This window comes from Monodon monoceros, unplaced genomic scaffold, assembly GCF_005190385.1.
Source record: "Monodon monoceros isolate NGI ecotype Baffin Bay Population unplaced genomic scaffold, NGI_Narwhal_1 Super_Scaffold_1, whole genome shotgun sequence".
Lineage (NCBI taxonomy): Eukaryota > Metazoa > Chordata > Mammalia > Artiodactyla > Monodontidae > Monodon > Monodon monoceros.
Genome location: NW_021703765.1, coordinates 78,734,929 through 78,748,429, shown reverse-complemented (window position 1 = coordinate 78,748,429; position 13,501 = coordinate 78,734,929). Strand labels below are relative to the sequence as shown.

At 43.6% G+C, this 13,501-nt stretch overlaps 1 protein-coding gene across 1 annotated transcript in view; it reads left to right on the top strand.

Annotated features, from left to right (window-relative positions):
• ATP2A2 (ATPase sarcoplasmic/endoplasmic reticulum Ca2+ transporting 2) overlaps positions 1-13,154 on the top strand; it is a 61,201-nt gene extending 48,047 nt beyond the window's left edge. Inside the window, exons 12-20 of the mRNA XM_029219842.1 lie at positions 2,090-2,212; positions 2,312-2,530; positions 3,229-3,564; positions 4,656-4,876; positions 5,326-5,528; positions 6,985-7,070; positions 7,345-7,478; positions 8,100-8,217; positions 8,302-13,154. Of these exons, the coding sequence (XP_029075675.1) occupies positions 2,090-2,212; positions 2,312-2,530; positions 3,229-3,564; positions 4,656-4,876; positions 5,326-5,528; positions 6,985-7,070; positions 7,345-7,478; positions 8,100-8,217; positions 8,302-8,571 (1,710 nt within the window). The 3' untranslated portion in view covers positions 8,572-13,154. The remainder of the gene's footprint in view (positions 1-2,089; positions 2,213-2,311; positions 2,531-3,228; positions 3,565-4,655; positions 4,877-5,325; positions 5,529-6,984; positions 7,071-7,344; positions 7,479-8,099; positions 8,218-8,301) is intronic.
• Positions 13,155-13,501: the final 347 nt, after the last annotated feature.

Sequence of the window (13,501 nt, the reverse complement as noted above, 5' to 3'; positions counted from 1 at the left end):
GCATCCTGCCCCGATTTACATGGTTTTCATGAAACAGACATCCAGGCCCTTTGTTTCTGTTATAGGGAATTCACCCCAATTGTCATTAAGTAGGGGGCCAATCCTTGCAAAGCCACATTGTCTGATAGCTCTATTATTAGTTGGTGTGACTAAACCCTTGAGAAGCAACCCGAAGATGCAGCTTCACAGAGACTGAGGTTTAGAATTATATGATTCTAGACCTGTAACTGCTCAACGAAGGGAAACAAGTAGCAGCATGGAACTTAAAAAAGTGGTACGTTAATTGTAATGACCACTGCAAATAAGGGCAGGAGTGTCCGTTCTGTAAGAGTCTGCAGTCTAAGTATTTTCTTGCTCTGTGGGTCCTTTGCCTCATTTTTTGCCACAGCAGCTGAGTGAAGGGATCAGAAATGACTGTCATGGTGCTCACTCACTGAAAATTCCCAGAAATGAACTTTTGCCTGCTCCTCCCGCCCCGGAAAGCAAGAACCTTTCATAGTACAGAGGTGAATAGAGCAGGACCAGCTTTTTAAGGCCTAGTGGCCCATTTGGATAGGACTGTTGATCTTCACAGCCCTGATACTGGAAGCAATGGCTTTGTTCTTCTCTCCCCTTAGGCTGTGTCTGGCGCCGAGGTCCACACCTCACTCAGAATCACTACCCATTCTTTCAGTCTTCCTAGAGTCATTGGTACAAATGCTTAATGGAAACTAAATACATAAGTAATATATCAGTCAAATAATACAGAATTCATAGTGATTGCCTTTTTGTTGCTTGGGGCAACTCTTGCTGAGAGGATGGCTTCAGCCCACTTGTAATTGCCTACATTGGATGCTGAGGTTCTTTGGGATTTCTAGTTATTATTAAATACTTGTCTGAATTAGGGAGAAATCAATGTAATTCACCACATAATTGAGTAAAGGCAAAAAACCGTAAGATCATTTAAATAGATGCAGAAAAGGCATCTGATGAAATTTAATCTCAGTTCATGATAAAAACTCAACAAACTTATCTTCAAGTTGATGGTGTATTTACACAAAATTAACATATCTAATGGCAAAAGAAGAATTTCTACTTTCAACATTTCTATTCAGTGTTGTACTGGCAGTCCTAGTTCATACAGTAAGGCAAGAAAAATCAAAGATATAAAAATTGGGAAGGATAAAGTATGTTTATTTTGTAGGTAACATGATTGTATACATAGACAGTCCAAATCTGAATCTGAAGGTTAATTCTCAGTCTTCGTTTTACCTGAGCTGTCAGTTTATCCTGTCAGTCTCTCCCTCCTTGAAAGTCCTTCACTTCACTCGTTCTCCTCCCTCCCCCACCCCCTGTCCCCTGCCATCTCCTTGGCTGCATCTTCCACATCCCACCAGAGGTGAAGAGGTTCCAAGGCCCAGTCCTCGGCCTTTTCTGTTTGCAGTTACTCCCTTGAACTCCTCTCACCTCATGACTTCAAATACTGTCCATGTGCTGACATCTAATATAGTACCCACTAGCTATCTAAAGCTATTTAGAATATTTAAGTGGTGTTCCTTGCCCCTGCTTCAGCTAATACTTAACTACCAGAGCTCGAAACCCTCCATTGTCTTCCTGTTTCACCTGTTACAAAAGCCAGATGCCTTACATTGACTTAAGATCCTACAACCTGCTTCTGCCACTCCTGCCATTAACCTCTCACTTCTTTTTTGCAAACTCTGTTCCAGCCATGTTGGCCTGGAGGCTCCTTGAACGTGCCAGGTCACGTCAGCCTGCACGTCTGTTCTCTCTGCCACACTCACATCTTTCACATTTTTACTCAAATACTGTCTTCTCAATACTTTATGTAAAAGCACAGTCATACATAATTTTCTCTCTTCCCTGCTTATTTTTAAATATTCTTCTCCGTAGCACTTATAATCTACTTTCACATTCTAGTGTGTCTTTCCCAAACTAGAGGGTAAGTTTTATGAGGGTGAGAACTTGGTTTGTCTGTTGCTGTATCCCCATTGCCTTTCACATAATAGGTACTTAGTGAGTGTTTGTTTAACAAATCAAAAATGTGCAGAAATCGCCATCCAATAATATTCCATATATGTTCTCTTTATAGGTCATTAAACAGTTGATGAAAAAAGAATTTACTCTAGAGTTTTCACGCGATAGAAAATCGATGTCGGTTTACTGTACACCAAACAAACCAAGCCGGACATCGATGAGCAAAATGTTTGTGAAGGCAAGTACAACAGATTGCAGTTGAGATGTTCTTACCAGGATTGGAATCCTGGGTGAGCTAATAAATAAAATTGTTGATATAAATCTGTAACATTTCCAGGGTGCCCCCGAAGGTGTCATTGACAGGTGTACCCACATTCGAGTTGGAAGTACTAAAGTCCCCATGACTCCTGGAGTCAAACAGAAGATCATGTCTGTCATTCGGGAATGGGGCAGCGGCAGCGACACACTGCGATGCCTGGCTCTGGCCACTCACGACAACCCACTGAGGAGAGAAGAAATGAACCTGGAGGACTCTGCCAACTTTATTAAATATGAGGTTAGCTAATGAAAAGCTTCCTTGCCCACATCCTGCACATTCATTGTGTTCAGACAGCACTCCTTCAATAGAAGGTCAAACCCGAGTCTTGCTTTTGCCGAGAAAAGGGTGCGGTTGTTTTTCTTCAGGCCAAATGTATTTATTACCTTTATAATTTAGATTGCTGCTTCAAACATACACAGTTAACAACTTAATACAGGCCTTTTACTTTCAAAGTAGAATCATCAAGGCTAAAAACCTATTTTGCAGCTCTCATGTAAATTTAAGATATTTTAAAAATTGAGGCTATTTTTAAAACAGTTAGTTACTAAAGGTCAAATTGTCCAAGTGGAGAGATTCTGTCTACTTTTCTGCTTACAGAATACTTTCATATCAAGTATGTGACTTCCTGAAGCCTTGAACAGGGAACAAATTTGGGTAGTATGGGCAACTAATTGGCCACTATCAAAATGTTTTTATTCCTCGGTATATTTTTTCCCTCATTTCAGAATATTATTATGAAAGCTAAAGAATTTGGTAACAAGAATGTAGTGATTTTTTTTAATTGTTTCTGACTTATTGGAATTAATACTGTTCTTCATTGGATTTATATCAATGGTGTGAATTCTGTCATAAGAAAATGCAGAAACCTTTGCTGTCCACACTGGGGGGAAAACCAGAATTTCCTGTTTTGACATAAGGTGATTCTTTAACTCTAGACCAATCTGACTTTTGTTGGCTGTGTGGGCATGCTGGACCCTCCAAGAATTGAAGTGGCCTCCTCTGTGAAGCTGTGTCGGCAGGCAGGCATCCGGGTCATCATGATCACCGGTGACAACAAGGGCACCGCTGTGGCCATCTGCCGGCGCATTGGCATCTTCAGGCAGGACGAGGATGTGACGTCAAAGGCCTTCACGGGTCGGGAGTTTGATGAGCTCAGTCCTTCAGCCCAAAGAGAAGCCTGCTTGAATGCCCGCTGTTTTGCTCGAGTTGAACCTTCCCACAAGTCTAAAATTGTAGAGTTTCTTCAGTCTTTTGATGAGATTACAGCCATGGTGAGTGTCTTTATACATGTACAGGTAACAGACTGCACAGACTCAGCAGATTCTAATTCTGACCATTAAATTTTTAGTAATAGCTCCCATATTTGGAAATTCTTTATTTTTGTCATGATCTGGGGCTGTTTATCAAGGATTCTGTTGACCAGTAGTTGGCATGCTGTATGTTGCATGCATGGAAGATTCTGGAGAAGTTTAAGACCTGGAAGTCTGAATCAGTCACAGGGGAAATACTTGGTGATATCTTTTTTAATCTTTGTTGTGGTTAAAATATACATGTTTGTATCTCACGTTTCTAAAAGCTGATTCAGGACATAGTCCACACTCTGTCACCCAGTTTTGGATAGCCTTACCTGAGATGAGATGTACTGGTGATGTGTTCTCTTAAGAGCTACCTGTTGATGAAGCATTTCCCATATTCTTCCTCACATCTGATTTTTTCACTGAGACATGTTAACATTGTGTCATATTTGTTTTCTGCTGCTTATCTGTGAAACTTCACACTCTTAAAAACAACTTAATTTTGTTGATTGAAACCAGTTATTATAGTTGTCTTCCTCCCTTCCTCTTTCCTCCCCCTTCCCTTCTCTCTCCCAGAGGAAAGCACCATTCTGAATTCAGTACTGGGTGTTTACTATAGAAAACATACATGGGAATGATAGTTTTGTATCTGTAGACAATATTTAAGTGTTTTTGCCCTTTTTTGGTCTTTATATATATTATAGTTTACATATTTTTGAAGTCTGCCTTTATTCTACTTGAGATTTATCCATGTGGATACAAGTATTTTGTCTTGACTGCCATATTGTGTTTTGTTTGGTAAAAAAATAATACAGATAATTTGAAGTCCCCTTTGTCCCACTTCCCTCTGAAGTGTCACCTATTATAGCTCGTTTGGCAATTTTACATTTCCCAGGTGAAATGTGTTTTATGACACCAACTTACAAAAACGAAAACTTTTCCAGAGAATTCTGTTGTCCAGAGGCCCAACAGCTCCATTCATTCCCTGGCTTTAGGATGGCTGAGCATTTGTTGGCAGCGTGTTAGGTGGCAGGTGTAAACCAGTGGTGGGTTTCTAACCCTTTCAGACTGGAGACGGTGTGAATGATGCTCCTGCTCTGAAGAAATCTGAAATCGGCATTGCCATGGGCTCTGGCACCGCGGTGGCTAAAACCGCCTCTGAGATGGTCCTGGCTGATGACAACTTCTCCACCATCGTGGCTGCCGTGGAGGAGGGACGGGCGATATACAACAACATGAAGCAGTTTATCCGCTACCTCATCTCGTCCAATGTCGGGGAAGTTGTTTGGTGGGTCCCTATGACCAGGTCACATATATTCCTTGGCTTGTGATGACCAGTTTTCCAGATTTGCTCTTCATGTGGCAGTAGCTTTGCTCTTAGTGCAGCGGGAGAGAGGGAGGGCCGGGCAAGACGAAGGAGGCCCTTGTGAAAGTAGAGGTACTTCCTCTGGCCCTCAGGAGGGCTGTCTACGGCTGCTCCAGTGTGCAAAGGATACACTTTAACATAGAAATGAATTTAAATTAACTATATAAGGTAACATAAAATTCTTGGTCTTGTAAAAGTTAACTTAATTTGAAATTGGATATAATAAATGTTTTATGATTGCCCAGGGAAAAAGTTAAAACAATCATTGCTGTCCACTGATTTTTATGGAGGAAGATGGGGTGGTGATGTTATTTTAAATAGTGGCCAAAAATAATTTGGGGTCTTTTTCTTCTCTTCTTGGATGGAAACAGTATTTTCCTAACAGCAGCCCTTGGATTTCCTGAGGCTTTAATTCCTGTCCAGCTGCTCTGGGTCAATCTGGTGACAGATGGCCTGCCTGCCACTGCACTGGGGTTCAATCCTCCTGATCTGGACATTATGAACAGACCACCCCGGAACCCAAAGGAACCACTGATCAGTGGGTGGCTCTTTTTCCGTTACCTGGCTATTGGCTGTGAGTACAGTTTTTTATATTATTGATTTTTAAACGAATGTTTGAGTCCAAATTTTGTAAATGCATCCCTTAAAAGCACATTTTTTTCTGTTTCCGTATTAGGGGAGCAAAATATGGAGACTGTCCTTTTGCAGTTTAATGAGCTGTGTATACCCAGTTTACAGTAAAGTTATTCCTTTACTTTAGCATCCTCGTTCTTCCTTGGGCCTTTGTGAATGAGGTTCTCAGATTTAATCTATGGGCAAAGGAAATACAGAGAGGACTGAGGCCTTAAATCACCAAGATGTAAAACAAAGTCCCCCTTTCCCTGAGTGAGAGAAGGGATCTGTGCATTCATCAGCAATGGTTGGCTCTTCCACATGTGTGGCCTTTGTAGACCTCGTCCTGACCCAGGATGCTGCTTCTCTCTTCCTCATTTCATAGGTTAGGAAAGTGAGGCCCAGAGAGGTTAAATGACTTCCTTAGGGTCCCATAGGAAACAGTTTTGTTTTAATATGTTCACATGATTTAACACTCAAAAAACACACAGTGGCATAAAGCAGGAAGGCTCTCAACCAGTTGGTTCCCCTCCAGCACGCCTTCTTGGGATACTCTAGCAAATAGATCCATCTTAGGTGTTTATTTTCGCAAGCAAGATGGCATGCTCTATACACCTGTATGCTGAACCCTGTCTTTTTGTATTTCTCCCTGTTTTTGGGGTAGTTTTACATCAGTACCAGTATAGCTGCCTTATTGCTGTGCACCACCTGTCTACTGCTCTGTTGGAATTGCTGGGTTAGAGGGTGTGCACTTGGACCTTTCAGTGGGTACTGCTGCATTGGGACAGTCTCTTATTCTCAAGTGCCTGTGTTCTCCACTACCCTTGGTTGTTTCTTTATAATAAGCTTGCTGAATTCAAAAGTAATTGTTGGGGTGGGGGAGGGGATGGTCCCAGAATTGGCTTCAAGCACTGCCATGTGCTCAGCGTTCTGCACTAACTGCTCTAATGGCCTTTCCATATAAAGGTTCTGCCAGGCCCTTGGTGGAGCAAATAAATTAGTGTATAACTGGTAGCATGAGTTTGCCAAAGTCATGACGGGTGTGATCTGGTGCTCTAGCACAGCATGGCCTTCCTTACATGGAGAACACGTGCCTGCAGCCTTAACATACTGGCCGCTGGTTAGAGAGGGCATGGCTAGTGTAAAGGTCCTACCAATTTTAGTAGGTGCATTTCCTCACAAATTCTGGAGGAAAAGTTGCCTGGTTCTTCTGTACCACAGACACCCTTCTCGTTACGGAAACCATCAGCCTAGCTGCCTTATCTGATGCAAGTGAGCAGGTGCCAGTGGTAGCACAGGCTCATTGACATACCATGTCTTTGATCTCTGTCCTAGGGGTTGGCCCTCGAGGCAGCACCTGCAGTAACGCTGCAGGCCGTAAACCCCATGTGTGTTAGTGTCATGATGTTTGTTCCCAGGTTATGTTGGCGCTGCTACCGTGGGTGCTGCTGCGTGGTGGTTCATTGCTGCCGAGGGTGGTCCGAGAGTGTCCTTCTACCAGCTGGTACGTAGCCACCTTTCTTTGTGTACCTTAGATGCAAGGTGGTGTAAGTCTTCACAAACAGTTGTCCTTGAGCTTTCTATGGTTTGGATGTCAGTCAAATAATACTCTTAACAATAAGCAGTGGCATCTAAGGTTATTCTGAAGGACCAGGGCTTCTCTGGGAAATGCGGTGAGATTTTGTGTGGGTCTGTGTTCTGGGTTTGGTGTGGAATTGGTGTGTGGACTTTGGAAATGTCCTTGGCTGATCAGGAACTTGATTGGGCTTTTGTTGCAGAGCCATTTCCTACAGTGTAAAGAGGACAACCCGGACTTTGAAGGAGTAGATTGTACCGTCTTTGAATCCCCATACCCAATGACAATGGCACTCTCTGTTCTAGTAACCATAGAGATGTGCAACGCCCTCAACAGGTCAGTGAGTCTTCTCAGCATGCTGGGGCAAGAGCCTGACAGCCAGGGCGCTGGGGGATTGTGTGTGTTTCATGGTTGATTGAGAATCACAGGAAAGCTCCGCCCTCCCCAAAAGGAAGAACAGGCAGCACCAGTTTTAAGAGCTTAAGTCATCATCACCTCCAGGAAGTAGTGGGAGTGCTTAGCCACATGTTCTTCAAGAGACAGCAGAGGCCAAAAATAGGGACTTCTGCACCCCTGTGTGCCAGTGCCCACAGGGAAGGAGCTCTTGCCCTTTAGCATTGAGACAAACAGTATCACCTAATTAAGCCAGTGACAAAAATGGAAATTTCAAAATAGCCTAAGTGTCAAGGGCAATTGAGAGCAGGTTTGAACACACTAAAATGGGATTGCTGTGCTGAAGCCTAGATTTAAATTGGAAGTCTGTCCTACATCTGAACATTCTTCCTTAACTTTGCCACTGTAGAAACTTAATAGAATTAGGTCAGTAGGTAATAGGCAGTGCCAAGTTAGCCATCACCTTATTGATGTGTGGTTCTGAACAGTCTCTGTCGGTGATGGCATATGCCTTTGCCCTTTCAGCAGGCACATTTCACCCACCTACCTCTCCTTGTTCTGCAGCTTGTCTGAAAACCAGTCCCTGCTGAGGATGCCCCCTTGGGAGAACATTTGGCTCGTGGGCTCCATCTGCCTGTCCATGTCACTCCATTTCTTAATCCTCTACGTGGAACCCTTGCCAGTAAGCGGTGGGGGGAGCCTGGGCTGGGGCCTGGCTGCCTGTCCAGCAAGTCAGGGAGCTTGATGAGGTTTCTTTGTGTTTCAGCTTATCTTCCAGATCACACCACTGAATTTGACCCAGTGGCTGATGGTGCTGAAAATCTCCTTGCCTGTGATTCTAATGGATGAGACCCTCAAGTTTGTGGCCCGCAACTACCTAGAACCTGGTAAAGAGTGTGTGCAGCCTGCCACCAAATCCTGCTCGTTCTCAGCATGCACCGATGGGATCTCCTGGCCCTTTGTGCTGCTCATAATGCCCCTGGTGATCTGGGTCTATAGCACAGACACTAACTTTAGTGATATGTTCTGGTCTTGACTGACAGTTTTGCATAAAGGTGATGTTTAACTTAATCAATTAATTTTTTTATTGTTTAAAGCAACTGTCTATTTCTGCTGAATTTTCACATGAACATACTGGCTGGTGAAGGAGGTTTCATACTCTAGATTTTGTTTTGCTTTTTCTGACTCCAGTGGGGCAAGATTTTCCTTTTTTATACACATAATTAAAGTGTCCATTGACATGTACAGAGAACTAACACTATTTTATGCAAATATTTTTTTGTAGATGAAAAAGCATGTACAGTGTTCTGTTTAATACTCATCCTTGTATAAAAAAATAGTTGAGCCAGCAGACATTGTCAGCAAATTAATTGGCAGCAGATTTTAGGAAATGAATGTGTGTGGTTTTTTTCTAAAACTAAATAGCATGTATTGTGTCTTTTGCATGATCATCTGGATTTAATCTGAGATCACAGTCTAATTTTTATTCATAAGCCAATTTTTCTGCACTGAGCAGAGTACTGCTACCTCAGTCAGTATTTTTTTTTGGTTTGCCCCACCCCCACCCCTTCACCCCTTGGCCCTTGTTCACCTCCACCCCCACCCCGCTCGGCTGCTTCTCCTGTAGGGTTTTGATGGTTCTGTTTACATCAGTCTTAACAAGAGGTATGCTTGTTCTCGCTTGTGCAGAAAACATTGTTCCAGATTCAATCGACCAGGTTCATGTCCCCTCACATAGTTTTTAAGGTTATTTATTTAAATGTCTAATGTATTTTATTGTAACAGACATTGTTTTGCCAACATTGCCTATTTCAGTGGCACTTCACAATCTAGTTTAAAAAGAAAAATAAAACATTTTAAATGGACAGAGAAAAATAACTGTCTTGTTTTTAACTCTTAAGTGGCTTAGTTTGAACTAACAGATGTCCAACTTTCTCTTAAGTTCTTAGTTTTACTTTTAGTTTTACTGTGCTTGAGGGGAAGAAAGATCCTGTTCTGCTGCATAGGTGGTTGTAGGAATTTTATTTTTAGTGTATAGGCACTAATTGTTATCTGTGATACATTTTTATGCAAGTTTCTGCTGGCCTGTTTTAGCCTGGTGTAGAGGACATAAGGGCAAGTGTGTATGTGTGTGTATGTGTTTTGTAAAATCTGTAAATAGCACATGACCAAATGAACATATTGTATAGAACTATTTTTATTTGAATGTGGCACTAACCACCACCATCGTTACTATGATAAATGTTTGCGCATGTTCGAGATCAGTCTTAACCAACAGTGTGTAAGTCATTAACAGTCCTAACTGTGGTGTTTTCCTCCAATGCCTTCCAACATCCATCAACTAACGTGAGTATTCCCTGAAATTTGGATGCTTTAGCCTAAAGGTTACTGCCACACTAAATGAGCTGGCTATATGACACTAATGAGTAAGCCCCTTATGTCAGGCACCCTGAGAGCAGCGGGCATACGACTTTACGTGGCGCCTGTGGGCTGGGGTAGCTGTTCTCGACGCCACCCACTGCCTAGGATAACAGCACAGCCACATGTCAGTTGGGGAGGGCCTGGGGGAAGAGAAGGTAGTTCTGCTTTGGTCAGACTGACAGGTGCCTTCACAAATGCCAAGATGAGGATTTACAAAAAACTTGTCATGGTTCCTTTGATCTTTGTTAGCTGCAAGGACTTGTCCCAGAATCTTGCTACCTGGTTCAATAAAAAGCAAAAAGTGAGTGAAGCAAGTAACCAATAAACTCATGCATCATTTGTTGCATGACTTTTTTCTTTTTACGGCTGCGCTGCGCGGCTTGTGGGATCTTAGTTCCCTGACCAGGGACTGAACTCGGGCCCCGGCAGTGAGAGCACTGAGTCCTAGCCACTGGGCTGCCAGGGAATTCCCTGGTTCATTTTAAATAGGCCACCTTTTTCCACCTTCTGGGTCATACTCTTTGCGGCTGAGATTTAACTGTGCTTTAATGTACCCTGGAGAGAAAAGATACTGGCCATAGTTCTGCTCAGCTAGCAAACAACCAGCCCCATCATTAGCCAGGGTGAAGCAGGGCCTAGGCAGCAGCTCGTATTCAGGGTGGTAGCTCCCTGCACGTGAAGCCCCGAGAGTTCTTGTGGGTACTTGAAGGTACTTGGGCCCTAGCTGGATACAGGGCCAGCCAGAAGACATGATGTAAATGCTGAGCGTCTGGGGAAAGGTTAACAGGTATCAAGCAGGACAAGGTGCTGCAAAGTTAAGAGGTCTCCATGTAAGGGGGTAGAAAGGGCACATGGAGGCGGATTCTTAAATTAGAGTCCTGGCCTGGCTCATGGAGGCCTCTCAGAGGAGGAGGAGCTGGTTTGGTTGGCAGAGAATGTAGGGGATACATTTTGCCAATTTTAGTGTTATGGGGTGTGTAGAAACAGGTTGAGCAGATCAAATGCAAGGAGTGTGTCTCGGCTGCAAACCAAACCAGGGTGTCTGAGCTTGTTGGGTGGGGTGCCATTCAGTGGTCAACTTTTCCTGACTCAGTTCCTTGATTATTGGCCCTTGCAAAGTAAGTTGACTGGTATGGAAGGCTATTACCTTGTGCTTTCTCAGCTTCAGGCCTGTCCAGCCCACAGAGGTGGTTTAGGCACCCATTTCCCTCAACTCAGACAGCTGGGAGTGGGAAAGACCCAGCGGTGCAGAGTCCTTTTGTCTGCTCTGTTTCAGGCTTCGCCGCCAAAAAACGTCTGCTTGGCACCTCCTCAGTAGTTAGTGCTGCTGTGGGCACATCCCTGGCCTCTGTCCTATAGGGAGCAGCAGGTACCCAGCCCCATCCTCACCAAGTACCCACAGGAAGGCACCGTTGGCCTCTCTGCTTCTGCTGCTATCAGTAGCTGGATAGGACGGCAGCATCCACAGACCCATCATGTTACATGCTCTCAGGCAGCTCTTGCCTGAAACTTGCTCCAGGTTCTTTCCCAACGGGCAAGTGGGCTGAAGGCCCATCCCATCAGTGTTCTGTTTTTTTGCCACCCCATGCCCAGACTGACCTCTTTAGTAGAGCTTTACCCTTTGCCCAGGAGATGGCAGTCTTACACGTTTCCTAAGTGGGGTACTGTGCCAGCAGCTCATTCTGCATCTGTACAGTGCAGGTGACACGTTGGGTAGGGAGAGCTGCAGGAGCTCAGAGACAAGCAGGGCAACTGCCACCTTCCCTCACAAGCAGCACCTGCCACATTACCTTCAAACTGGGGCCTCAGGCCCCTGAATGTCTGTGTGGTGGGCAGACCTCAGGAATATCCAAGACCACAAGCGTTATTAGCTCAGTGTCTGCCAAGCCTGTTGTGTCTGCAGGGCGGAGGCACCAAATTGTGTCAAAACCACCACCCTGCATGTGAGGGTAATCTGCAGCCTTTTTTCTTGAAAGGGAACAGTGATAAGCAGTTCCCCTTCTAGGACTGGATGCAGCCCAGAGGCTGGCCCCCGGGAAAGGAAGGAGAGAGGCTTGGCGCTGATTACCACGCTGCTCACTCTGCTTCACCTTCCTTACCCTCTGCACTGCTAACTGAGGACTTCTTAACTTTTGTTATACCTGAAGCGATTAAGTGTCTGCCTGGTGGGATTCTCTGTAGCCAGGTGACATGAGGGGCCTGTGTTGCTAAGCCAGTGCTTCTGGATGCTACCCTGTGTAGGCAACCCCTCAGGGACAGTTGATCAGAAATGCTAGTCTTAAAATCTTAAAAGATCAAACCGAATATTCCTTTTCATCTGTCACTATTAATCTTAAATTAGTTATTCTAACATTTCCTCCCCATATTTCATAAAGCTGATTTCCTCTCTCTTTCCTTTTCAGCAATACTGGAGTAACCGCTTCCTAAACCATTTTGCAGAAATTTAAGGGTGTTCAGTTGCGTGCATGTGCGTTTTTTAGCAACACATCTACCAGCCCTCTGCATGATTGATGTTGGGGGGAAAAAGAAAATTAGAAAAAACTCCCCAACTCATTGTGTGTTATGTGGAGGAAACGTGTATTACCAGTGGGGTTTTTAGCTTTTAAATCAAAATAATTACAAATGTACAGTTTAGCTTAATGAATCAGAAAGCCTCTCCAGAGAAATTTGGTTTCTTTGCTGCAAGGAGAATGAGGTTCTGAAACCTTATCCAAGAGCTTAGAAGCCATCAGCCAAGTCGCCATATTTCTCTGTGCAAAATGTCATAGCTTAAATAAATGTACAATATTCAGTTGTAATGCATGCCTTCAGTTGTAAGTAGCCAGATTTCTCTATGGTGTCATTGAAACATGCTACTTTTTAATTGGCCCTGTACAGTTTGCTTATTTATAAATTTATTGAAAACACTACAGGTGTTGAATGGTTAAAAATGTAGGCTTCCAGTTCATAACTTCGGTTATATTGAGTGTGCAGCTATTTTGCACTGTATTAAATGTAACTTATTTAATGAAATCAGAAGCAGTAGACAGATGTTGGTGCAATACGAATATTGTGATGCATTTATATCAATAAAATGCTAAACGTCAATTTATCAACGCATGTTTGACTTAGACTGTAAATAGAAAGCAGTTTGTTTCTGTGCTGGCAACAGGCATTGCACAGACATGGTTTCAGGTAAATAAATCTATTCTACGATAAGTTCACAGTGTGGTGTTGACTGTTCTCCTGCAGGAGGGGTGGGTGATGTGCACTGAGGACCTCCAGCCCTGCACCCTGAGCAGTTGTGCCCTTAGGTAGATAAAAGGGACAGAAAGTTCCTGTTGACATTCTGCATAGGAGAGCAGAGTGGTAGGTGGTCTGGTTGTGTGACATGAGATCTATAAAATATTCCTGCCCTGGTTCCACTGTCTCCCCTCAAGTATGAGAAAAAGAGTGTGTCATGAGTGGAGTTTTCAGAGATAACACGATTTAAAAGTTGTCAGCAGCTTGGAGACTATAGTGATGGAGAGATACTTGTAATACTACTCAGATGCAAAACGTAAATC